General features: G+C 49.6%; 1 protein-coding gene across 3 annotated transcripts in view; it reads right to left on the bottom strand.

Annotated features, from left to right (window-relative positions):
* The window catches only part of RGS10 (regulator of G protein signaling 10), a 41,959-nt gene extending 16,691 nt beyond the window's left edge, over positions 1 to 25,268 (bottom strand). The window contains exons 1-3 of one of the 3 annotated variants that reach the window (XM_030334116.1): positions 25,160 to 25,268; positions 12,430 to 12,548; positions 10,856 to 10,942 (exon numbers count right to left, since the gene is read on the bottom strand). In XM_030334116.1, coding sequence (XP_030189976.1) covers positions 10,856 to 10,942; positions 12,430 to 12,548; positions 25,160 to 25,208 — 255 coding nt within the window. In that variant the 5' untranslated portion in view covers positions 25,209 to 25,268. Of the gene's footprint in view, positions 1 to 10,855; positions 10,943 to 12,429; positions 12,549 to 19,067; positions 19,260 to 25,159 lie in introns of those variants that run through there. The other 2 variants (XM_032595141.1, XM_030334117.2) reach the window with 2 other exon arrangements.
* Between the last annotated feature and the right edge of the window lie 239 nt (positions 25,269 to 25,507).

Here is a 25,507-nt window from a genome sequence, read left to right as displayed (position 1 = left end):
CAAGTTAAACCATGCACACAGATTCCCAATCGGTTATCTAGCACCTACTATGCCCCAGACACATGCTAGGGGTTTTACATCCCTGAGCATCCAGCAGAGTGTCATTTCCTGTTGGAGCCACTTCCATGATGAGGACACAGAGGGGAGGTTATGTGGCTTATTTGAGGAGCCTGCAGGGAGACTGGGGGCTATTTGGCTCCAAAGCCTTGCATCCCCCCAATTCCACGCCTGGTGAGATACATCACCCCCTCCAGGTATACAGTCTGTCACATTCCAGGACACAGATTCTTTGGTACTGGGATGTGGGCATAAGCAAAGGGGAGAATGCTCGCTGCTCACACTGAGAGCAGTCCCGCTGGAAAGCATCAGTCCTAAGTAGATGCAGGCCCTTAAAAGGCTTGTGAGCACAGCTGGACGAGGGGCACCCATCGGCACTCACGTTGCAGTGAAAACCTACGTGGCTGGAGCAAACAAAAACACGGTAAGTGCTCTGTCTTGAAAACAGCAGGGCGTCCCCAGAGGGTTCTATTTTCTCCCAAAGAAAGGAGGCACCTCGCTGGCAGCAAAGATGGGGCTTGGTTCTCTGAACATTACAGCCTGACTAGTACTTCATCCCCCAGAGCTGGAAACAAATGCTTCGGACATGCAGCCACGGAGCCATGATGGGGGCGGGGGAGGAGGGGCCACGGGGGCTTCGTGGGGCCTAAAAAACTGCCATTCTCTCCAGAGAGCCCATCTGGGATCCCACATAGGCTACAGAGTTTGGCTCAGAAAGCCCAGGCTCTGGAAACCTTTGGCCTTATAGAAACCACCAGAAGGCTTCACTGCCTGGTGCTTGAAAGGAGGGGGAAGGCAGTTCTGTAACCTATTTTGGTTCTAGGCACTAGTTGACAAAAGACGCCATGGGGCCGAGGTCTGACCATCCTGTCCTCCAGAAAGAAAGTCTGGACCGTATATGCAGGAAGACTACCCATGTGGGGGCCAACGCCCAAGGCCATGGTGTCATTTCTCGATCAACTATTACTGTGAACAATTAATTGATGCCAAACTCAATGACGCAGCTTAAGTTAACCATGGCTATTCCAAGGGACAGGCCTGGAGATGATCAGAGACGCAGATAGGGCAGCACTTTGGAGTTGCTTGCCTTTCAAAGACCCCCCACTCCACAAAGTCGTGAGCTTCACTCCCACCCCACACTCCGTCAGGGAGGAACATTCTTGGAAAACCACTTCCTGCTTGAACAATACTTTGCGAAAGTACACGAAATTTCAGCTAGTCTGGTGAACTCCATGCAGAGCTCTGGAAATAGAAATCTCTTTGGGTCTCCCCTCCCCCTTGAACATTCACACATACACACACACACACGTTTTCCAGATGAGTCCAGGCTATCCTGGGTCTTCTGCAAAGGAGAAGTGCAATGAGTAGCCTGAGGCTTGGAGGGGTGGGGGGCGGGAGAGGTGGTGGAATTGGGAGAGGAGGCGGGTTGGGGGGCCTGTAGGTATCCAAGCCTCTGGGTGGCTCAGCACCACCCTGAGGTCCCCAGCCACCCCTCCTGAGTCTGTCTGGGAACGATGGGGGGGGCCCCGAGGCACCCAGCCCAGGGCTGACCCGGCCCATGGCTGCCCCCACCTCCGACTGAACACATACAGGGGACCAGCTGCAGTAGCAGAGCTTATCTGGGCCAGGATAGGAAGCGTGACTGAAAAGGGAAACCCTCAGACTGCAGACCACAAGCCAGTCACGGGAAGGCCTGGTGTCCATGCTGAGAATCTTAACAAAAAAGAAGAACCAGGTCTCTCAAGTTATTCTGGTAGATGTTCCATAGCTTTGTTAACCCTATCCTAGCTCCTGTTGGAACAGGAACAGAACATCCACCCCTGGGGAGCTGCCCGGGCCTACGGCTCTGGTTGTGATGGCCAGCTTCTCTTCTCCAGCCTTTACGGCCTCCGCCACAGCACCTGCCCTGCAGACAGCACCCCTGCCCAGCATCTGGCCCTGCCCCACCTGGGCCCCTCTGATGACTCCTGGCATCAACCTGAGGACTGCCTGTGGGCACGTCTATACTCACAGGAGCTTCTCCCGGCCACCCCGAGAGTCTGGGGCCCTTCTTCCTGCCTGGCAATGCATCAGCCATAACAGTGCTCGGGCAGAAGTCAGCAGTCAAACGCCACTCCCCACAAATGCATGGTTAGGAGAAGCAAGTTCGCTTTAACGTCAGCCCCAGAAATCTAGCCAGGAGAAGGACAAGGCAGCAGCACTGCGAAGCTCAGAAGATTGTTGCTTCGTATGTTCTGGCTCCTCGTCCTCATCCATTAAGTGAGCTGAAACTTTTTCCATTGGGAAAATAAAACAAAACCTCCTTCTACTCCACGTGCCCCTGGAGTCGATGACTTCCCCACTCATGACTTCTGGTTGAAACATCTCCAAGGAAGAGCGTGCATTTTGTGTCTCCATTTTCTCTGTGCCGCCCCTCCCTCCTCAACCCACTCAGCCTGGCTTCCTCCCACCTGCCAGCTGGGCCTCCCAGCAGCTCACTGATGGCACCGGTGCCTAAGCCCCTCAGACCTTCTTCTGGTTCGCTCTCTGGCCTCTGGCCACCCTCTCGGGATCCTCTAACACCTTCCTGTTTCTATCTGTCTCCTTTGTAGGCTCCTGTCTCTCTGTTCCCCCATAAATTCCAGGGTTCCCGGACTTCTGCCCTAGGAAGACTGCTTTCCTAACCACATGCTCTCCCAAGATTTCAGCCCACCCTCTCCCCTCAACCTACTGACCATATAGAGCCAACTGACCTCTAGAAACGTGGGGCTGGATGTCCCGCAGACACCTCCAGCTTAACAGCAAGGAATGAAGTGGCCCATCCTGGCCAGCGGGTCCTGCAGTCTCTATTCCCAGAAGCTGGGACCCACGGTCCCCAACACCTGTCACCAAGATCCATTCGCTCTGCCTCATGCACATATCCACCTGGCCCGTTCTCCACTCCCGGGAGATGCAGACGACGGGAGAGGCCACCCGAGAGAAATAAAGGGTCGAGCCACTACCTCCAGTCATAGCAGCTTCAGACAAAGAATGAGGCGAAGAAAATATCAAGCAGATGATTCGAGAATATTTCCGAGAACTGGCTCAGGAAATGGAAAGCAGTTGGAGGGACAGCAGATGACTCTGCAGAAAGCAACAAGAACAAATCTTTACCTGCAGGTGTGGGGAGGGAGTGCCGGCAAGGAAGGTCTGAAAATGGCAGGAACTCGGGGCATCAGGTAACCCAGACGGGAGGGATGAGGAGGACAGCAGAAAGAAGCCACTAAACTCCCAAGTCTCTGAGCCCCCAACCCTGAGCTGTTATCCCCGTCCCTTCTCCATGGGAGGCTAGACTTTTCTCCTCTACAGAAATTGACTCAGGGTGGGTGGGGGTTGGGGGGGTTGCCTGGGTGGCTCAGTCAGTTGAGTGTCTGACTCTTGATATCAGCTCAGGTCTTGATCTCAGGGTTGTGTGTTCAAGCCCCCCCACTGGGCTCCACATCCAGCATGGAACCTACTGGAAGGAAGGAAGGAAGGAAGGAAGGAAGGAAGGAAGGAAGGAAGAAAGAAAAATATTGACTCAGGAAAGCTGCAGAACAGAGGCATGAAGAGGACAAAAATGAGACACCAAACAGTTAAATGGAATTCTACCATAGGCCTACCAGCAAAATCGTCCCAACCCAAGGCACTGGAGATACATATGGTTTGTAAGCATATCAGGCTTGTGGCCACCAGGAAGAGACTACGGGGCCCCAGTCTAGAGAAAATAAAAGTAGAAAAAAATTCTACAGAAGGATGTGGAAATGAAGTTGAAATCTCCAAAAGAGAAGTAGGAACAAAGAGCCAAAGAGATTAAAAAAAAATAGGAGGGAGAAAAAAGATAAAATGAAGGGCTCAGTCCAGGCGGGGGAGAACCATCATTGGGAAAGAGGCCAAAGAAAGTGGAGGGAAAGGAGTCACAAAAGGTAACGATAAACATAATAACACAGCATTCCCCAGAACTGCACACTGCCAGATTAAAAGGCTCCACCAAGTACCCACACGGTAAAGGAACCCCACCCCACCCCACCCCCAAGCCTCTGACTGTACAGTTTTAGGATATTGGTGACGGGAGTGCCTGACTGGCTCAGTTGGTGGAGCATGTGACTCTTGATTTCAGGGTTCTGAGTTTGAGCCCCACGTTGGGTGTGGAGATTACTTAAAAATAAAATCTTAAAGGGGCGCCTGGGTGGCGCAGTCGGTTAAGCGTCCGACTTCAGCCAGGTCACGATCTCGCGGTCCGTGAGTTCGAGCCCCGCGTCAGGCTCTGGGCTGACGGCTCAGAGCCTGGAGCCTGTTTCCGATTCTGTGTCTCCCTCTCTCTCTGCCCCTCCCCCGTTCATGCTCTGTCTCTCTCTGTCCCAAAAATAAATAAACGTTGAAAAAAAAATAAATAAATAAAATAAAATCTTAAAAAAAAAAAAAAAAAAGAATATCAGTGATGAAAAGAGCCTATACTATTCCCGAGGAGAGAAAAGCAAAAGAAACCAAACAGGTTACATATAAAATTCTAACTCCTGACAAAAACGGAAGACAAAGGGACAGTGTTTTTGAAGTTCTGAGGGACTTTCAACCTAGAATTCAATGCTGTGTTCTATCACATTATCAGTGAATGGGGAAAGTAGAAAAAAATTCACTCAACCGGATCTATAAATGTCCACCTGTCACGTCCCCTGTCTCAAGATGCTACTGCTGGCCGTGCTGCACCAGCATGAGGGAGTGACTCAGGATGGAGGAGGGTCTGGGTCCCCAAAGCAGGCAAGGGGCCAGGGGATGCTGGTGGCGGCTGAGGAAGACCCGGGGATGCCTGGGTGGGAGCTGTGGTCAGAAGAGGATGGCCCTGGGTGAACTCCAGCTGCAGAGATAAACCAAGAGGCCCGAGCCCATGCAACACTGTTGAGAAGCGTTTCAGAGGGCTACTGGAGATTATGATGTTTTTCACGTTTATTTATTTTTGAGAGAGAGAGAGAGAGAGAGTGAGAGCATGAACAGGGGAGGGGCAGAGAGGGGAGGGACAGAACCCGAAGCAGGCTCCAGGCTCTAGGCTCTGAGCTGTCAGCACAGAGCCCCACGCAGGGCTCAAACCCACGAACCGTGAGATCATGACCTGAGCCCTTCGGCTCAGCAGCAGGCAAGAAAGAATAGTCTTAACCGTGAAAATACAGTCAACAGTGATGTGAGTAAGTGAAAGCTTAGCTATAGCAAGAGGAAGCTGGTAGATAGCATCTAAAAGTGCTGAGTTAGCTCAGAAGGAACAGGGGCGCAGGGCAGGCCAATGCCAGACCTAAACCACACCGGGAGCAGCTGAGCTCCGGTCAGACCAGCCTGGACCCAGCCAAGTTCATGCTGAAAGGCACAGCCCGAACCACAGGGAGAATGAAATCTGAGGGGGTACTGTGGGGTAAAGGGAATCAGCCCATCTTACTCCTGAAGGAACATGGGTCACTTTTGAATTTTTATTTAGTTTTTTTTTTAAGTCTGTTTATTTATTTTGAGAGAGAGAGAGAGGAAGCAAGCGCAGGGGAGGGGAGAGAGAGAGAGAGGGAGAAAGAGAATCCCAAGCAGGCTCCGTGCTGTCAGCTCGGAGCCCAACTTGGGGCTTGATCCCATGAATCATGAGACCATGACCTGAGCTGAAACCAAGAGTCGAATGCTCAACCGCCCAAGCCAGCCAGGCGTCCCCACTTTTGGATTTTTAAATATTTTTTTTTTATTTTTTTAATGTGTATTTATTTTTGAGAGAAAGAGAGAGACAGAGCATGAACAGCGGAGGGGCAGAGAGAGAGGGAGATACAGAAGCTGAAGCAGGCTCCAGGCTCTGAGCTGTCAGCACAGAGCCTGATGCGGGGCTCAAACTCACGAGCCGTGAGATCATGCCCTGAGCCGAAGTTGGACGCCCAACCGACGGAGCCACCCAGGCGCCCCCAATAATTTCTTTTTTAATAAAGAATATGGCATTTAGCCTTTTAGAAAAACCTTCACTGGTACTTTAAATAAGAAGCTCAAACACTCTGAACCCTGGATCAAATTTTAGTGTTAAATAATATACGATAAAAATCATAAATACCATAGACCCCTCTCCCCATAACTCTGTAATTCTAAAACACTGTAAAAATGCAAGGTATCATTATACTTAATTGCCAGTGCAAGTTGCTCTTGGAGCAATGGCTTTTATAAATCTGTACAAACCGCCATATCCATCTCAATCTCTGTCAGTGAACAAGCCCAGTATGCACATGCTGCCAGATGAATGAATGAGTGAAGGAATGAATGAAGGAAGGAACGAATTCAGGGATACCCAAAGAATGAACACTTGGTTGGAGCTTTTCCTGAAGTTTTATAACTCATAAATGCTGCCTGTTTTTTTTTAAATTTCTTTTAAATGTTCATTTATTTTTGAGAGAGAGAGAAAGACACAGAGTGTGAGCAGGAGAGGGTCAGAGAGAGAGGGAGACACAGAATCCGAAACAGGCTCCAGGCTCTGAGCTGTCAGCACAGAGCCCGACGCGGGGCTCGAACTCATGAACTGCAAGATCATGACCCGAGCCAAAATTGGATGCTTAACCGACTGAGCCACCCAGGCGCCCCAGTGCTGCTCAGTTTTAGAAGACAGACCCATCTCTCATGATAATTCATGGGGAAGAGGCACTTGATAGAAAAATTTCAAGCCATAAAGACATTGGGAAGGGAGAGAAGTGCTTTAAACGCTGCCTGAGTATGAACACCCCAAAAGGTACAACCACCCCAGGAACCCCAAGGAGGGCAGGGGTGTGGGGCGTCACCCTCCCAACTTCCTAAAGCCCAGCATCCCTGCCACACATGCACAGTGTCAAGACCGTCCCGATCTAAGGGGCCTGCCAGGAGGCGAAGCACAGGCCAGGGAAGACAGAGGGAGCACAGCACTATTCCACTGTTTGGAGTTCTGAGAACACATGTCCGTCCCTAAGGCTGTAACTGCAGTGTGAGGGGAGGGGAGGGGGGTGGGCTCCCATCCCTGGTGGGTCCTCAGGTGCCAGCTGACCTGAGTGGGGAGAACCAGAAGTCCACACTGCACCAGGCTGCTCTGGGTACTTGGAGACAGTGGGGAGAAAACAGACAACCATCTCAGACCCACAGAGCCTGCATGATAGAGGGACGAGAAGACAGTATCGAAAGGAAATAAAGAAATAAAGATGCCAAATAAGTTGGTAACTGCTCTGGAGAGTTCTAGCTGGATAATCCTAGTAAAAGCATGAAAAAACAAGCCAGCACGGGTCCTATTTAAAATAATGGGGCAGGGGCACCTGGGCGGCTCAGTCACTTGAACGTCCAATTCTTGATTTCGGCTCAGGTCACGATCCTAGGGGCATGAGATCAAGCCCCACATTGGGCTGAACGTGGAGCCTATTTGGGATTCTCCCTCCCTCTCTTTCTCTCTCCTCCTGCCCCTCACTCCAACTTGTGCTCTCTCTCAAAATAAATACACATTAAAAATAAATAAATAAAATAACAGAGGCAAAGTAAGATTCACATCCATCCTGCCACCACCTTGGCTCACTGTAGAGTTACCCCCTCCACAGACTCCCCGCTGGACCAGACGTGACAAGTCTTGTGAAATTCGCTTGGGCCCACTTCCCACCCTCCACTTTTTAAAATTAGTGATTTAGAGTTGACTCCTGGTTTTACTTCCCCTGTAGCCAGACGCACTAGAGAATACCCAGGCCCTGCAGTCGGAGACCTGGGTCTGCACCAAGCTGGGCAGCCTCGGCAACTTCTGTGTAACCTCCCAAACCACAGCCCACACATCTGGAAGGATGGGGCCAGTCATGAGGCTCAGTGTGATAACCCAGACTGACGACTGAGCCACACGGGCCTCACCGATGCTTCCTCTCTCCCTCCCTCCCTCCCTCCCTCCCTTCCTTCCTTCCCAACACCATCTGCATTCACTGCCCCAGACCAATCGCCAGGCACGTTCCAGGCTTAAGGACACTAAACCTCCAAGGGGTTTTAGGCTGGGCACCAGGAGAGGGAGTGCGGCGAGGGGCTCCCAGATTCTGGAAGCTCTGTCCATAGGGTGTGGATGTGCAACCCGACACCGGGGCTTTCCAGTGTCCACCTTGGCCCCAGGCTCTCCAGGTGTGGGCTCCCCTCCCTCCCCAGCCTCACACACAGCAGAACCACCCTGCCCCTCAAGCACCACTGTCCCGCCACCCATTCTTCCTTCACCCTTCTAGCCAGGCATTCCTCCTCACATGCTGGCCCCTCTTCCAGGAACACTACCCCCACCAAAGTCCACTTCGGTGTTACCTTCCCCACCGACCCCCACCTGTGTTCCCACAGAACCCACACTTCCCATTTCTCTGCTCAGCACACTTGGCAAGGCTTATTTAACAAGTTGCTTCGCCAATCGATGCCTGTTCCCTAAAGTAGCTCATCTGTCTTGTCCCTGGGTGTCTCTTCACAAGGCCTGGCCCTGAGCGGGCATTCCACAAAGATCAGGTCAACTCAGCTGAACCAAAGGACAGACCAGCCCGGTGTGCAGGGAGAGCGGCTTGGGGGACCTCAGAATGCTGGTCCAAGTCCCAGCTCAGCTGCAGGGGGATCTCAGCCTCCCGATGAGGACAACGTGGCAGGGGGGCCGGGGGAGAGGGCTGGCTGATCTGTAGGCCCCCCTCACCCTCAACACACAAAGAATATGGCAGAAAAAATGAACATCACCTGTTTGCCTGCTTGACTGTCACCCCGGGTTTTAGACTGAGGCTGGGCAAATCAATTACACGGTGCAGCATTTATGAACAGTGGTACCTGGGCCCTGTCCTGGATATGGGGCCAAAGGGAAACTGAGTGCTTCTGCCTCCAGGGTGGCATCCTAGCTTTCCAAGGCAGGCCAGGCCATCTGCTCCCTTTTCCCCAGAGGCCATTCAACACCCGGGAGGCTCAGACAAAGTCATCCAAGGAGAAGAAGAAGCTTGAAAGAAGCAAATGCCAAGAGTCCTTCCTGGGAAGGCTTTCTAGGCTGACCTAAGAAATTTGAGCTAAAGAGAACAAATCTTAGCATCCGTCCTTGCCCCCACTGAGAGGAAAGCAGCGGAAAGAAGGCCCCTTTGCTCCATCTTGGGAGAAGTGTGTCTGAGTCAGGAAAAGGCTTTGAATAAACCAATGATGAACACTTTCCAAGTTGTCGTCTACAAACACATAACGGCTGCCGGCCTCGTGGAGCCCGGCTTTTGGAGACAGAGGCTCAAGACCGGTAGCCCACAGGCTGCATCTGCCCAGGGATGTGTTTCGTTTGGCAGGCAAGGTTTTCCATCTTTTGAAAATCAGTTCCAACATTTATAGAATCGAGTGGTTTCATAAGAATCCGAACGCCCAATTTCTCTGGAAAACCAGGCCGTACCAGGCTGAAGAAGGTAGAAGGGGCCTCAGGAAGAAAGGCCCGCCCCTCAGGGTTCTGGGGGCAAGGGTGGGCAAGTGAAAACGTAGGTGGGCAGAACTCGAAGCATGGGGAAGCCCAGAGAGCCACAGACCCCCAAGCGCTCACTGCCAAAGTCAGCTACACTCAGCCGCAGCCGCTGGAGGCAATGCTGGCTGCCCACAGTGGCCCCAGTCCCCACTACTCCCTATAGCCTCACACCAAAAGCCTTGCGAATGCATGTTCCTCACCAGCCCCTGTAGGCATTTAGCTGGGAGCCTCTTAGACATACACAGGCACAGGCTTCACAAACACACCCGATCCACAGGCCTCCTTCCCCGTAATCTCCTTCACCTCCCCTCGCACTCAACCTTCAAGGACAGAAAATCCAGTGACGTCAGAATTAAAGGCGACCTCCTGCAAAGAGCACACATATACCCAGGAGGACAGTCAGAAACTTTCTCTGTGGGACCCCTGCCAATGGCAGGATGTTTTGTAAAGATATGTTGAATAATTGACAATCTATCTGATTCGAGTAGCACTTTTATTGCCACACATCTGCTTATCGTTTTACTACATCCGTACAAAATGCCAACACGTCAAACTCTGGGGAAGCATCCTCGTAACTTATTCATGAAGAAAAAAATCGTGTGCGATGATGAACTTGAAACGACATAAATTGCCATTTTTGCTTTAAATATTTGTCCATCTGAACTACTCCATTTAAAAATTAACACACTTTTTAAAACTATTAATATTTGATCCACCCAAGAGACCTAATCTGAAGCTTCAGTCTTTCCCCAAATCCAATATAGATCTGATTTCTTTAGGCAATTTCTTTTCTTTTTAAACAATTTTTTAATGTTTATTATTTTTGAGAGAGAGAGCATGTTGTACGCGCATGTGTGCACTCGAGTGGGGCAGGGGCAGAGAGAGAGGCAGAATCCGAAGCAGGCTCCAGGCTCTGAGCTGTCAGCACAGAGCCCAACACGGGGCTCGAACTCACGGATTGTGAGATCATGACTTGAGCTGAAGTCGGACACTTAACCGACTGAGCCACCCAGGCAGGCACCCCTCTTTAGGCAATTTCAAAGCCTATTGGCAAGGCAGCTGAACTATTTTTTTTTTATTCTTTTTTAACGTTTATTCATTTTTGAGAGACAGAGGGAAACAGAGCGCAAGCAGGGGAGGGGCAGAGAGAGAGGGAGACACAGAATCTGAAACAGACTCCAGGCTCTGAACTATCAGCACAGAGCCCGACGCACGGTTTGAACCCATGAACCGTGAGATCATGACCTGAGCCAAAGACGAACGCTTAACTGACTGAGCCACCCAGGCACCCCAAGGCAGCTGAACTTTATAAGGAGAGAAAAAATTATCAAGAATGTGATTACAGACTGGAAGAAATACCTGCTTCTTATCCTGTGTTTTCTTAAAATCTTCACACGCTAGCCAAAATAAAACATTTTCTTCACTGAATTCCTTTTTTAAAAATTCCTGTGGATAAAAAGAAGGAACAACATCAAGCAGTATTCCACTTTAACAACAAACAAACAAACAAACAAGCAAACAAATAATGTGTTTCTCTCCAAGGACTGGTTTGGCAAAATTCAACAAATGACTATGGTGCAGTCACCCTGCGAAAAACTCCATCCTGAAAAACAAAGTGCATGTTTAATGTTAAAGCTAGAATTTCATACGCATTTGAACTTAATGACTTTGACATTGTGAGGAAGAGTAAAAATGAGGCAAGAATCTACTCACTAAGGCTAAGCTGGCAATAAATTACCAAAGAGTAAATTAAAGTGGGAGATATATTAGTTCCTTCCAGACAGTGTTTAAACAAAGTACATTCCTCTAAAATCAGCCCCATTTTTTTAAACAAAAGGAAAGAAAACCTATTAAGCATGTCTGCAAATGCCACAATGAAAACGATTTTAAGTTGGAGGTGAGTTTTCGTTTGGCAGACGCTGGGGAGTTAGCAGTACACCCTGTTATCCCACTGTGCGCAGGAAAGCGTCCTCCGTGAGATCCAGAAAGGGCTCGCAATGGCCTGGTGTCCGGGAATGGCAGTAGACCAGCCGTCACCCCTCCCTCGGCACCAAATCAGGGACCGACAGCATCAGGGCTTGCCCTGACCTGGCCCAAGACTTAAAGACAGGAGTTGGTGGGGGGCGCCTGGGTGGCGCAGTCGGTTAAGCGTCTGACTTCAGCCAGGTCACGATCTCGCGGTCCGTGAGTTCGAGCCCCGCGTCAGGCTCTGGGCTGATGGCTCGGAGCCTGGAGCCTGTTTCCGATTCTGTGTCTCCCTCTCTCTCTGCCCCTCCCCCGTTCATGCTCTGTCTCTCTCTGTCCCAAAAATAAATTAAAAAATGTTGAAAAAAAATTAAAAAAAAAAGACAGTAGTTGGTGGGACTCAGGCAGATACCGGGCATTCTCAGAAGTCACACGCGGTTCTTCTGACACCTGGGGTTTCTGCGAGCCAGAGCAGCTCTTTGTCGGCAGGACTGACACTTCCCATCCATCCGCCCTCCTCTCTGGGTTCAACCTCACTTTTCTAGCTGTTGTCCACCCCTCTCACTCTATTAATAATGAGTCCTGGGAATCCCCAATGCACAAGGGAACAAACCTTCACATCAGAGAGACCCAGATCACCCCCTCCCCGGTGTCACAGATCTGGAAATTCTTTGTAGATTCTGCCAGCGAGCATGGTACCTCGTCCCCATCACCCCTACCCGCTCCCATCCAGCCAGATGAAAACCAGAAACAGTCTGTGTATGCCCCTCAGTTCTGTTCCATGGCCATCCAGGAAAGCCATCTCGGCCATGACAACTGAGAAGTCCTTATTCTCAGTGTTAAACAGTGTTTAACATTTTCAGTGTTGAAAAAAAAAAAAAAAACAACAACATCCTGTGTTTCCCCCACAGACATCTAAACTTCTTCGTGGGTTGCATCAATCCCGGTCAACAATGAAAAAGGCAAACCCTAAATCTTTTCACGCCTTCTGGGTCTTCAAGCAGATTCTCCAGGGAGGCTGCCCATTTGGCTGTGCTCTTGGGGTTCTGGTGGCTGCTGCTGGGACTCCCATCACTGCTGTGGATGTCTGCAAAGCAAAGTTCAGGATGTGTTTGTGGCTCAAAGATACTTTCATTTTAAAATATCTGCATATAATGGTCATCAAAATCATCATCATCATCAACATCATCATCATCAAATATATATTATGTGCCAGGATAATTATATTCTAGGCACTTAACCCAGGGAAATCATTCCAGTCCTGATAGTGACCTTATGAAGTAGGCACTGCCATTTTCTCCATGTTACAGGTTAGGGAAACTGAGGCTCAGAGCAATGACAAAAGGGCCTTGCCATTTTCTACCACTCTCCACCCATCCTTCCTCCATCCACATGACCACTGGCCAACCCTCAGGCAGCCCTCAAGTCTCATTCAAGCCATCTCCCCAGGGACCCCGACTCAATGGCTACTCCTTCCCCATTACACTTTGTGCACAGTCTTGTAATTATCGTGCTGTGTTGTGATTATTTGTATGACTGACTCAATCATCTGAAAGCTTCTGTATATCTTTACCTTGAATCTGCAACATGTGGCTCATTGCCTGACACATAAATAAAAGTATGTACCAGGGCTGGGATGGAGTGGGAAAAGGGAGCACTGGCTGCAGGTGCAAAATTTCAGGGGGTTGCCCCCCCCCAGAAAAAAACCTCAGGCATGAACATAAATGGTATTTTCATGCATGATTTTGAAAAATCAAAATTAATGGAAAGAATTCCATCACGAGCAAAATATCAAAATTTTAAATAAAGACAGGATCGGTATTACTGATTTTTCGTTTTGCCTCAGGCTCCAATATGGCTCAGCATCACACTGTTCCTCTGTGTGTAGACTGAATGAATGAATGACTGCACCTGCACATCTGATGCATTCTCTTCCTCAAGACACCTGCAAAGTCCCTTGACTGAAGGAAAGGGGACAGGGGACCTCCAGCTAACACACTGAGGCTACTCGCCTGAGAGGAAGTGACAGCACAAACATGCCTCATTCTCCAGAGTTTGGCCCCTTCCTGGAGTCAAGGAAAAAACCATGGAATGCCACTTCGGATGGGCCCAGGTTCCAAACCCAGTTAGGCCAATTCAAACTGTGTGGTAAGGGGCAACATTCTGTGTGGAAGGTAAAGATAATCCTCCTATCTCTCCCATTATCCAAGGACTAAAAGAGGAAGCACACCAGCCATCTAGAAGCTCACGCTGCACTCTCAACAAACGTTAGTTCCTCTCTCCTCTTCCCTAAAATAATGATCTATCAAGTGAACTATTTTTATACCTAATATTTTTTTTCTCCATTGCCTTTTTGTTTTCAAAGTAGAAACATGTTTCTATAAAGAAAAGTTTGAACGTAGGAGAAAATAAGCTTTTAACTAAAATATCGGCAAAGCAAACCATTCGAAAAGGATAAATGAAAAAAAGTCTTATGAATATTAATTGCTGCAAATAGCCAGGATGCCATACAGTTTAAAATGTTTTTGCTTTTGTTACTGTTTTTTTTTTAATGTTTATTTATTTATTTTGAGAAAGAGAGAGACAGAGAGCGCACAAGCAGGGGAGGGACAGAGAGAGAGGGAGACACATCTGAAGCAGGCCCCAGGTTCCAAGTTGTCAGCACAGAGCCTGAGGCGGGGCTCGAACTCACGGAGCTGTGAAATCATGACCTGAACGGAAGCTGGATGCTTAACCAACTGAGCCACCCAGGTGCCCCTCAAATGTTTTTGGAGGGAAGTCATATCATGATACATTGTACTTAATAGTAACTCAACTTCCATGATCTTCATGTTCTATTGGGGATCAACACACGTGTTAATTTCTCAAGCAGCTGAGACCGTCTCCCAGCATCTGGGAAAACTACCTGGATTTATTTTATTTATTTATTTTTAAAGTTTATTTTTATTTATTTTAAGAGAGAGAGAGCAAACAGGGGAAGGTGGGGGGGGGGGGCGGTGGACAGACCCCAAGCAGGCTCCTCACTGTCCGTGCAGAGCCTGATGCAGGGCTTGAACTCACAAACTGTGAGATCATAACCTGAGCCGAAATCAAGAGTCAGATGCTTAACGACTAAGCCACCCAGGCGCCCAACCACCTGGATTTTAGACATTCACTGGCTGACTCCGGCTGAACAAAACAGAAGCCAGAAACCCCAGCTGGGCGCTGTGTTTCAATACGCATTGGTGATGGAGCACATAAGAGAATTATTTGGGACAAATCTATCCCTCTAATCGCGAAGCAAACTCACTCGAACACATCACAAATGGACCCGACGCTTCTCTAAAGTGAATCTTCAGTTCGTGGATATTAAATTAGTCCCCTGCTCTCTTTGCAAATGCTAGAATGGCAAGCTTCTAAACACCGAGTTTCTTCCCCACAAAGTATAAATCAAGTTAAAAGGCCATTATTATAAGAAAGTTCTGCAAGAGGGTTCATTCTGCCAAGCATTTCACCAATTTACGGTCCTGTCCTTGAATACAGCTTGACAATTTACTCCATTTCCTCAGCAGACCTTCTCTTAAGTAAATAAATGCAGAGACACAAGTGGGCTATTCCGGGAACAGTCTTAGGCAGCCACAAATTCCTCTCCGTGTCGCAGAACACCTACTTTGCCCATAAGTTTTCAACCTAGGTCTGAAAGGATTCCAAGACTCCTGGCATTCTTTTCAATAATAAACCAAACCACCCTTGGGCTTTCGCTGCCACACTGTCTTGAAAATAAATACACTTGGTGGATTCTCATGTAGCCAAAAGAGTTAACCAGATTGTCTGGTTAACTGAGAGAGAGGATATCTGGCCCCACCATGAGATAATTGTACCTCCCCTACCCTTTATTTCATACTCTAATCATTTGGCATGTTAGGCTTCTGTGCCAGCTTTCACTTGAACAAAAAGTCTTAGAATTCAATGCCCACTAGTCTGGTCTAGTCCCCTTATTTTCCTTACTGGGAAATAAAGGTTCAGGGGGTAAAATGAACTAGAACTCCTTGATGGAACCAGTATTGGGACTTACGTGTGAAGGCGACTGTCCCTATAAGGACCACCTCCACAGAACCCCAGACTGCTCCAGAACCCGGAGACTTTGAAAAATAAATAGCCCTTCCTCTCAGTTCTCTGTGGGGCTACCACCTCCGTGCCACCAAAAGTAAAGGAATACATCTCCCACGACACTGTTACAGAAGGGCACGGAATTTCCAGAGCTGGCTCAGAAAGGACACCAAGATATAGCTCACTACTCTCCTTGGCCGTGGTTACTAGTGTCTGGGTTTGCTGCTGTGGTTACTAGTGTCTGGGTTTGCTGCCCTGGACAGAGACAAAATCCGGGGCACCCGGGGAGCTCAGTCAGTTAAGTGTCAGACTTCAGCTCAGGTCATGATCTCAAGATTCGTGGGTTCGAGCCCCACATGGGCTCTGTGCTGACAGCTCGGAGCCTGGAGCCTGCTTCGGATTCTGTGCATCTCCCTCTCTCTCTCTCTCTCTGCCCCTCCCCAACTCGTGCTGTCTCCCTCTCTGTCTCTCTGTCTCTCTCTCAAAAATAAACATACACTATGAAAACCAATTTGACAATAAATTATATTTTAAAAAAACAACAAAAAAGAAACAAATAATAAACATGCATTAAAAAACAAACAAACAAACAAACAAACAAGTTCCTTCTTGCCTTTCTGCCCACCTTCTGCCCCAACCACCCTGACCATAGGAATCTTCTACCCACACTCTGTCTGCCATGTTTTCTCACTTTCCCCAGAAATATTGGTTTGAATTTTTCCAAGACTTCCTGATTATCTTTCAAAAGCCTGATGGAGGCTTCTGGCTACGCCTGTTTTTCTTAATCCTTCTTGATTGGTAGCAACATGCATAGATAGCTCTGGAGAGAGCAGCATTTGCACACTCCATTCATTTAATGATGTATCTCTTTTCCAAGTCATTATCCTGACCTCCAGCGAGACTGAGCAGAGGCCCGCCCTATTTGGTACTACTCTAGAGATTGCCCCTTAACTCAGGGTATTTCTACTCAGGGTCCCCTGCTCAGGAGACTTTCGCTACTTCCCAATGCACATATGTAAAGGCGTCCTAAGATAAGTTCACCTTCAATGTTACAATCAGTCCAATAATTATAAGAAAAAGAAATAACCTCTCTCCATAGCAAGCAGGTTTACATCTGAACTTAAGAATAAAACAAAATCAAGAGTTCCCAGCTTCTCAACTCCCGGCACTTGGAGCCATAAAGGTGTAATATTCCCCCTTTGCTTTTTCATTGACAAAAGTTGCCGGTTGGGGTGGATTACACAAGAAAGTAAGCTTGGAATGCACAGGTGGGAAAAAACAGTCAAACATATTTTTCTAGCAGCTTTAAGATCACTCAAGCTAGTAACGAATTATTGCTGATAACATTTGTTTGTTTCAATTTTGTCCAGATCTGTTTATCTTTTCTTATTGTTTTTAGTTCACCTATAAAATATTTTCGCAATGGAAAAAAATTTTTTTTAATCTTTTAACCTTATTTATTTTTAGAAAGAGAGACAGAGAGCAAGAAGGGGAGGGACAGAGAGAGGGAGAGAGAGAGAATCCCAAATAGGCTCCAGGCCGTCAGTGTGGGGCTTGAACTCACAAACCGTGAGATCATGACCTGAGCTGAAATCAAGGGTCAGACACTTTACTGACTGGGCCACCCAGGAACCCCTGGAAAAAAATTTTTTTAATCTCCTGGGCTCTTCAAAGCACTTCAGATCGGGGCGCCTGGGTGGTTCAGTCAGTTAAGCATCCGGCTCCCACTCAGGTCACGATCTCACAATTCGTGGGTTCAAGCCCCGCATCAGGCTCTCTGCAGACAGCTCAGAGCCTGAAGCCTGCTTTGGATTCTGTATCTCCCTCTCTCTCTGCCCCTCCCCTGCTCGCTCTCTGTCTCTTAAAAAAAAAAGAAAAGTTAAAGCATTTTAAATCAAATTTTTGTAGGCATAATACTTATTTCTCAATAAACTTATCTTCACACTAATGTATCATCAGCTAATAACAACAGTGAACACTTATAAATTGCTTATAGGGCGCTGGGTACTGTTCCAAGCTTTTTCTGTGAGTTAAATCATCCACTTCTCACAAGGACCCTGTGGTGTGATTAATATTATCCCCACTTCACAGATGAGGAAACACAGATGAAGTGTGGTAACTTGCAAGGGTCACCCAGCTAGGAAAGGGGCGGGGGGTGGGGGTGTCAGGGTCCAAGCACGACCTTCACCATGAGACTCGAGGGCCATTTTTAGTTTTGACATCTGCCGGTCCTCACACTCACCAAGGCCAGAACATAGCAGCCTTGAAGAGAAAGATACCATCTGCACCGTGGGGAAAGCCTGAGAAAACTGAGAAGGAATTCTACGTAGACAAAAACCCACACGAGACCGGGCCAGCATCATCTAACACTCAAACACAGTGTCCATACACTCTCCATTTACATTTATGCGGTTCTCTGTGGTTTCTGGCTTCAGTAAAAGCCAGTATTTCAAAGATACAGATGGCGGAGGCTGGTTGCTTGCAGCGTATTTCGTAATGCATTATTTATAGATGCTATGATGTCATATCTATCAGGGGCTTTCGCCAGACATTAACTCCTTGGAAATCCATACTCAAAAGGCATCCGTAACACTCATCGAAACTGAATGCTTGCAGCCTGGATTCCTGCTATTAGTCTGCAGGAAGGTCTGGGTAATTATCCTGCCTAGACAGTTTTCCCCAGTCAAATAATGTTCTAATAAAATCTCAATACCAACTTCCTCAAAGCAGAGTCAACGTCCAACATCAAAGAGTCTATCCTAAGTACCCCCCAAAACTTACAGCATCATTAAAGAAAACAAGCCAAATATTCAAGCCTAGGAAGAGGCAGAAATGTTCACTCCAAAATTCTAAAGTGGTTTGGTACAACACACACACACACACACACACACACGCACACTCACACGCCATACTCCCATAAATATTCAAGGAAAGTGCACCCCCAAGAAGCTTATTTAAAACTTCATATCAACTATGCCACATCAAACATATTACATTAAAAAAAAAAAAGACTTTTTCTTTTTTCCAAACTTAGAAGCAGAGAATCAGTTTGTTACAACTGGTGATCTATGTAAGGCTCCACAGAAACTGGGTCATGGAAACACTCTATCTAAATATTACTTAAGTGTTTTTCGGCTCCAGTATCTAACTTCTGAGAATAACTATCCTTCAAGCATGCAATTCCCTTGGTGCGGAGGTCTGCATGAATGGCAATTAGCAGAATATAATAACAAAAATGAAAAAGCTTAAAAATAATCCTACTAATAGCAAGCATCAAAGACCAGAGAGGGTGAGAGGGCTGCAGAGGGTTGGCTGGGCTCAGAAAAGGCATCATGGCATTTTTCACGTGAAGCCAGAGACCTCAGAGAAAGCTGACTGCTCAGGCAGTGCCTCCAAAGGTCACCTGTGCACCTGTGCCTGCACTCCTCGCTCCCCCCAGCCCCTGCCCTGCCCCGCTGTCACCCGGGCAACACACAAGCTGAGGTCATCACCAAAGGAGGTGGGGGTCACTCCTTACGTTCCATGCTCCAGGGTCCACTTGAGGAGCTTCACACAGCCCAAAAACCCACTGCCTTCTCAGAGACGCTTCGTGGGAGACAGGCCAGGGGGCTGCGGGTCTCCTGAACACCCTTGGGTCTGGAGGAAAAACAAGCCTCCACATCCTCTTTTGAGTGGACTAAACAACAGATGGCCACTGGTTTCCAGTTTCTACCAGAGGGAAGGAAATAAGAACGCCAGACTGTTATTTGTAGACTCCCTAGAATCTTCACTTTCTAGGCAAAGACCCAGAAAAAATAAAATTACCCAGGAGCCCTATCCTGGGGGTGAAAATGAAGACCCTGTCATTATTTTCTTCACTTCCCAGAAGCCCCTGTGCTTCCCCTGGGGGCCTGACAGTCATGCATAAATGTGCCCTCACTCCCCCGCCGCCCCCCCGCCCCTGCTGCCCCCGGCCCCTATCGAGAGGCAAGTAAATGACATCCCCCCCTCCAGGATCAGAGAGACTGTGCATTTCTTGAGTAAGAACTGCGTCGTCCTCAGGGTCAGCAGTGCCTGGCGTTCATGGTCATGTTTACATTGATGAACGTTTTCTGATAGATTGGGGGCGAGACAGTGAGGATGACAGCTGTAAAAATAGCTGCTTGACTGAGCACTTACTATATCCTGTCTCAACTTCCCAGTGACCCGTAGAAGTCGGGCTCATCTTTGGCCCATTTTACAGAGAAGGAAACAGAGGCACAACAAGGTTCAATAAACCGGCTCCAAGGAGCAAGCGAAGAAGGAGACGAGGTAGGATTCAACCCTAAGTTGGCATCAGAGCCTGGAAAGGGAAGGGCAGTGACAGACGCAAGAAGTAAAAGGCGGGGCCCTCTTTCTCACGGAACTTAAAATTAATTGAGAAGGTGAGACCAGGAGTTCCCAGATGGCCGTCTGCCCACAATGCCACAGGCTGGCACGGAGTTTATTTCACCGGTTCGTGAAGAAATGAGAAGAAGGATAAGGAAATATTTACCAAGTGAGCTGTCTTGATGCAGTAAGGACAGCCCTGGGTTATTCTTAGGAAAGAGATCATTATATTTATTTACATGGTACAAAATTCAAGAGGCCGAAGAGGGAGCACAGTAGAACAGGGCTTCCTCTCAGCTCTGTCCCTTGCGTATCCAGGGCCTCTCCCTAGATGCAACAACTTCTAGAAGATTCCTGAGTATCAGGACATTTCTTTTTAAAGTTTATTTATGTATGTAAGTATGCATGCATGTATGTATGTATGTATGTATTATGAGAGAGACAAAGAGAGTGTGAGCATGTATGTATGTATGTATGTATGTATGTATGTATTATGAGAGAGACAAAGAGAGTGTGAGCAGGGGAGGGGCAGAGAGAGAGAGAGGAGATGGAGAATCCCAAGCAGGCCCCATGCAATCAGTGCACACAGCCCAACGCAGGGCTCGAATCTATGAACCGTGAGATCATGACCTGAACCAAAATCAAGAGTCGGATGCTCACCGGACTGAGTCACCCAGGCGTCCCCAGGACATTTCTTTACACAAGATTATATCTTTACTATTCAGGGTGTTAAAATGCCCTTTTGTTCATGGGATGATAAAGATGACTGATGATGGCTTTGTTTATAATGTCCTGACTGGAGAAAGGAAGAAAGGGAAAAAAGGAAGAAGGGAGACAGGAAAGAAAATTCAGCAGCTCCCCATTACATATATATATATATATATATATATATATATATATACACATACATACATATCTCAGCTCTAAATATATATTTTTTTAATGTTTACTTATTTTTGAGAGAGAGAGAGAGAGAGAGACAGAGTGTGAGCAGGTGAGGGGTAGAGAGAGGGAGACACAGGATCCGAAGCAGGCTCCAGGCTTCAAACTGTCAGCACAGAGCCCGATGCAGGGCTCGAACTCATGAACTATAAGATCATGACCTGAGCCCAATGCTTAACCGATGGAGCCACCCAGGTGCCCCACCCCAAATATATTTGAACAAAATGACCAAGTGGATCCTGAGCGAGGCCATGCAGATAGCTCCGGACTTGGGTCAGGGAGCTGAGTTCTCTGGTCTGTCCCCTCCTAAATGGGCTGCTCCTGTCAAGTCCCTGCCCCTTGGTGGCCTCCACAGCTGTCCAGGAAAAGACAAAGTGGACAGGCTGCATTTCGGGGGCAGAGAGGGAGGGAGGCATGAGGCTAGAGAGAGCGGCAGGGAGCAGGGAGACCCAGCTTTGGGAGAAGACTTAGGACAGAGGACACCCTCGGGAAGCAAAGGGGCAGAAGTGGGAATGCCCAGCCGCCCAAGGGCACAGCAAGAACGGGGAAACGGGGCCAGGAGAGAAGGCGGGCCAGATGAGGGGTCCCCGAGCACCGCGCAGAGGGGGCAGCACAGCTGACCCACGGGCACTCGGCAAGGCCTGGAGGGATGCGAACTGGCTTAGAAGGGAAATGAGTCCCCAGGAGCCCGCGTGGGGCTGTTTCCTCCCAGTGGACGCCTCCTGACAGCTCTTATCAGGGAGCTGCTGCTGTCGCCTGCCCAGGCCCCCTCCGCCCCCACCGTCCCTCCCGGGGCCTGCTGCAGCGGAGAGCTATCTGAGGGAAGCAGAAGATACCAAGGAGAGTAAATTTAGTACAATTTAAACAGCAAGCTTCCGAGCCCAGCGCCTGAGGCGGAGGGCATTACTCAAGCCCAGCGGGGGAAGTGGCTCAGTTCATCCAGGAAGTCCCAGGAAGTGGCCCCCCCAGGCACCTGCTTAGGTTCCCCAAATGCCTAACAGTGACAAAAGGAGACATCCGTCCCACACAAAGTCAATGAAGGCATAAAAAAAAAAAAAAAAAAAAAAAAAAAAAGAGCATCATTAGCACCTGACCCCCACCGTCTACAGGCTGCTCTTTGCGGCATTCAGAGCTGGCGCCGACCACGTGGCTGACCACACTGGTTTAAATCAACACCCCTTCCGCGGCCCAGCCCCGCCACTCTGTCCCTGCGTTGCTCTCCCTGAACCCACAGTCCTGGGCCAGTGATGTTCTGCAGGGAAAGTTTCCCTGGGGGGCCAAGATTGCCCGGCTGCTGGGTTGTTAAAACAAAGACGTTAAATTGCGATGCTGACTGTCACCTCTAAGTGAAAACTTAAGCCCAGCAATAAATCTGAAACTGGTCCCAAGGGTTTAATGGGATCATGTACAACAGGCCCCCCGCCCTGGGGAGGGCCATGGTCTGCCTGGCAGGGTGGGGATTCCCTCAACGGGTCACCCCTCAATCTGCTGGCAGACGGAAGGCTGTGGCTTTGGCTTTGCTTTTCAGGTGAGTAGCGTCATCAACAGCATAAGTGGTTGTGAGGGGCAAAGGGTGGTCAGAGTCCCTCAAGGGGTCCTTGCACTTCAGTGGCATCAGAATCACTGGGGGCACTTGTTGAAAATGCAGCCTCCTCGCCCTCCCACCTTGGGTTCCCAAGACTGAACCAGTGGGCCCAGGGTGTGGCCTGGGAAGCTGCATTTTATCGATGCCCTCCCCACCCCCAGGTGGCTCACGAACACACTTCGAGAAATCTCAGAAAGCAGAATAAGGAACAGCATTTTGAGCCTAGGAATTAGGGGTTAGGAACTCCAAATCCTCAGCTTGAAGAGCCTGTCTCCAATACGGTTTTGCTGAAAAGCAGGAAAAGTCTCCAGTAGAAGGTTCTGGGAGGCAGGAGTGTAGCCGGGTCCATATCAGGGGTCTGCAGGAGTGGATCCAGCACTTGTGGGGCTGGAAGCTTATACAATTTGGAGAGCCACTTTAGGAAAAACAATTCAAAATGACCAAATAAAAATGTTGCACAGGGTCTCATGGATCACTTGGCTGGCTTCCCGGTACATCCACCCCAGGCCCACAGTCCCCCCTTCTCACTTGACTCCTTCTTTTCTCACTGCTGGATGGTGATGCCCAAATGGCAGGGCCTCATTTGCCCTTTCCCATCAGTGGGGCATACTTTCAACCTAAACATCCTAAGGACATTGGGCTCTTAGAGGTCAGGCATCAAATACCCATCCATGATGCTTAGCTACTAATCTTTGTATTTGTGACCGAACCCTATTTCATAAGGCTGAAAAGTTGCCGCCCTAAAAGAGGTACACTCCACTGGTATCCCTAACACTGCCCCAGTCTTTCTGGAGTGAACCTACACACATATAACACCCTCTCTCCAAAACCATGTATGCCCCCAAATGAGAGCAAAGCAATGAATAACTCAGGCAGAGAAGTTCAGAGCAGCTCTGTTTATCATAGGAAAGGGGGAAGCTAACCATTATTATTCATTTATTACGTGCCAGGCAATGCACTGGGGACTTCATATGTTTTAGTGTGTTTGATCCCACAACTCTATGAAACCCACTTTACAGGCGGGAAAACAGACACAGAGGTGTGCTAGTAAACCAGCTCTCCTGCGGGGGGAGGGCAAGCTTGATTTTTAACATTTGTCGATTTCCATGGTATAAATACCCACCAACAGTCAATTTCAAGCTATCCATGACTTAGCAGACAGTTCTCAGATTTCCCGATAATTTAGCAATTGGCTCAGAGGTCAAGTAACTTGCCCAAGATCACTAAATGATAGAGTCAGGGCAGGAACCAGGAGTTTAACTCCAGAGTCCAGGCTCTGACTACCACTCCCCAGGCCTGTGAATACTCAACAACAGGGATCGGCTGAAATGAACCCCCACAAAGGAATCCTTTGACCCTCAGACAACACGGCAAGATTTACGTGACCACTAACACTAATACAAGCTCTTTACCATGACCCTATGAAGTCCTACTTTTTAAGGGTTGTCCTGACTATGAATGCAATGATTTGCATAATGGACGGGAAACCAGCTCCATGTAAGTGCTCAAAGAGGGATAGCTATTTTATTCCCATTTTGCAGATCCTCATCTGCACAGACACAAAGTTTCCACAGCAGTGGAGGTGGGATTTGGTCCCAGCCTGTCTGGTCCCAGTTCATCCTCTTACCTGCAATGTCCCTCATAAAATATGATAGTGAGAAGAGGGCACGGACCAACCAGCACAGACTCTTAGCACCATGAAGAAGTCAGTTTGGGAGTGGAACACTGCAGAAAAGCCTCCCAACTCCAGAATCAGGCAAACCTGGGTGTCAGATTCTCCATCGCCTCCTAAGTGTGACTTGGGGCGAGTTACCTAATGACTCTTGGCTTCCGTTCCCTCCTCTGGAACGTGGCCAATACCAGGAGACAGTACCTGTCTCATGAGGTCGTCCTACGGGTGGAGAGACAACACAGAACTGGGTGAACTGAGACCCGGGCCCACATGACGAGCTCAGAGGGGCACAGCTACTACTCTGCACAAAAACGGTAAGATGGTTGGAATCAAAGGCATGGTCCCGTCTCCACCGTGGATTCTTTGCCCTATCAAATTGCTCCGAATTGTGGCTCAGGCTGGGCCGTTGGGACAGCCAAGCCCAGTGCACGGTAATGTCAGCGCTCCCCGGCGCCAACTACAGATGTGCATTCTCCACCCTGCTGTTCACCCTCCTCGGCGCGCCCACATTTGGGCTCCGCAGCGCAGAACTGAAGGCGCCGGGCAGCCCAGGCCCCGCTGCCAGTCCGGTGCCCCGGGGTCCGGTCGTGCCTCCTCTGGGCGCCGCGCGGGCATCATTCGCAACGACGCCCGCAGCGGACAGAGAGGCAGAGAACTCCAGGGAGAAGGGCCCCGCGCGACGTTCTGCTTTCGGATCTAGAGCCCACACTCCCTCCAAAGTTTGGGGTGTTTGGGATCTCCTTTCTCCTCGCAGACCATCACTAAAAAGAAAACTGCTGTTGTTCCCCCTTTTGTCCAAACTTCCTCCCCGCAGCGCCTCTCAGGGGGTGGAGGTGGGGGGGGGGGGAACTTTGCGCTCCCGCAGCGGCGGCTGCCGCAGGGACGCTGAAAGGAGCGAGGAGAAGTGGCGCGGTCCGCGGCGACTCTCGTCGGGTGGCATCGCCAAGCCGCGCCCGAACACAGGAGGGAGGGAAGGATGCCCGGGACCCCGGGCGGGCAGCGGCGGCCGGGGCGGCTCCTCGGGGGCCCCGAACCCCAGCCCGCCGGCCCGGGAGCCGCTTACCTGACGGCGGCCGCTTCCTGCTGAGCCGGCTCACGGCGCGGTTAAACATCGCCGCGGTCGCCCGGGGAGGAAGGAGGAGCGGCCGGGCGGCACGGCGGCTGAGCCTGAGGACGGAGGGGAGGTGGAGGCCGAGGAGGAGGAGGAGCCGGCTCGGCACCGCCCCGGCGCGCCCGCCCCCGCCCCGCCGCCCTCCTCCCAGCCAGGCGCCGCGTGGCGCGCTCGGTGCGCCCTGCCCGCCCGCCCCGGTGGGGGCCCCGCGGTCCCGCCTCGGGGTCCCGGGAGGGCCAGGGCGGCCCCCGGGCGATCAAACGCCGGGACCCGACCCCATGCGCGGGGTGGGGCTCACTG

This window comes from Lynx canadensis, chromosome D2 (genome assembly GCF_007474595.2).
Source record: "Lynx canadensis isolate LIC74 chromosome D2, mLynCan4.pri.v2, whole genome shotgun sequence".
In the NCBI taxonomy this organism is placed as follows: Eukaryota; Metazoa; Chordata; class Mammalia; order Carnivora; family Felidae; genus Lynx; species Lynx canadensis.
This window is presented reverse-complemented; position numbering and strand designations above follow the sequence as displayed.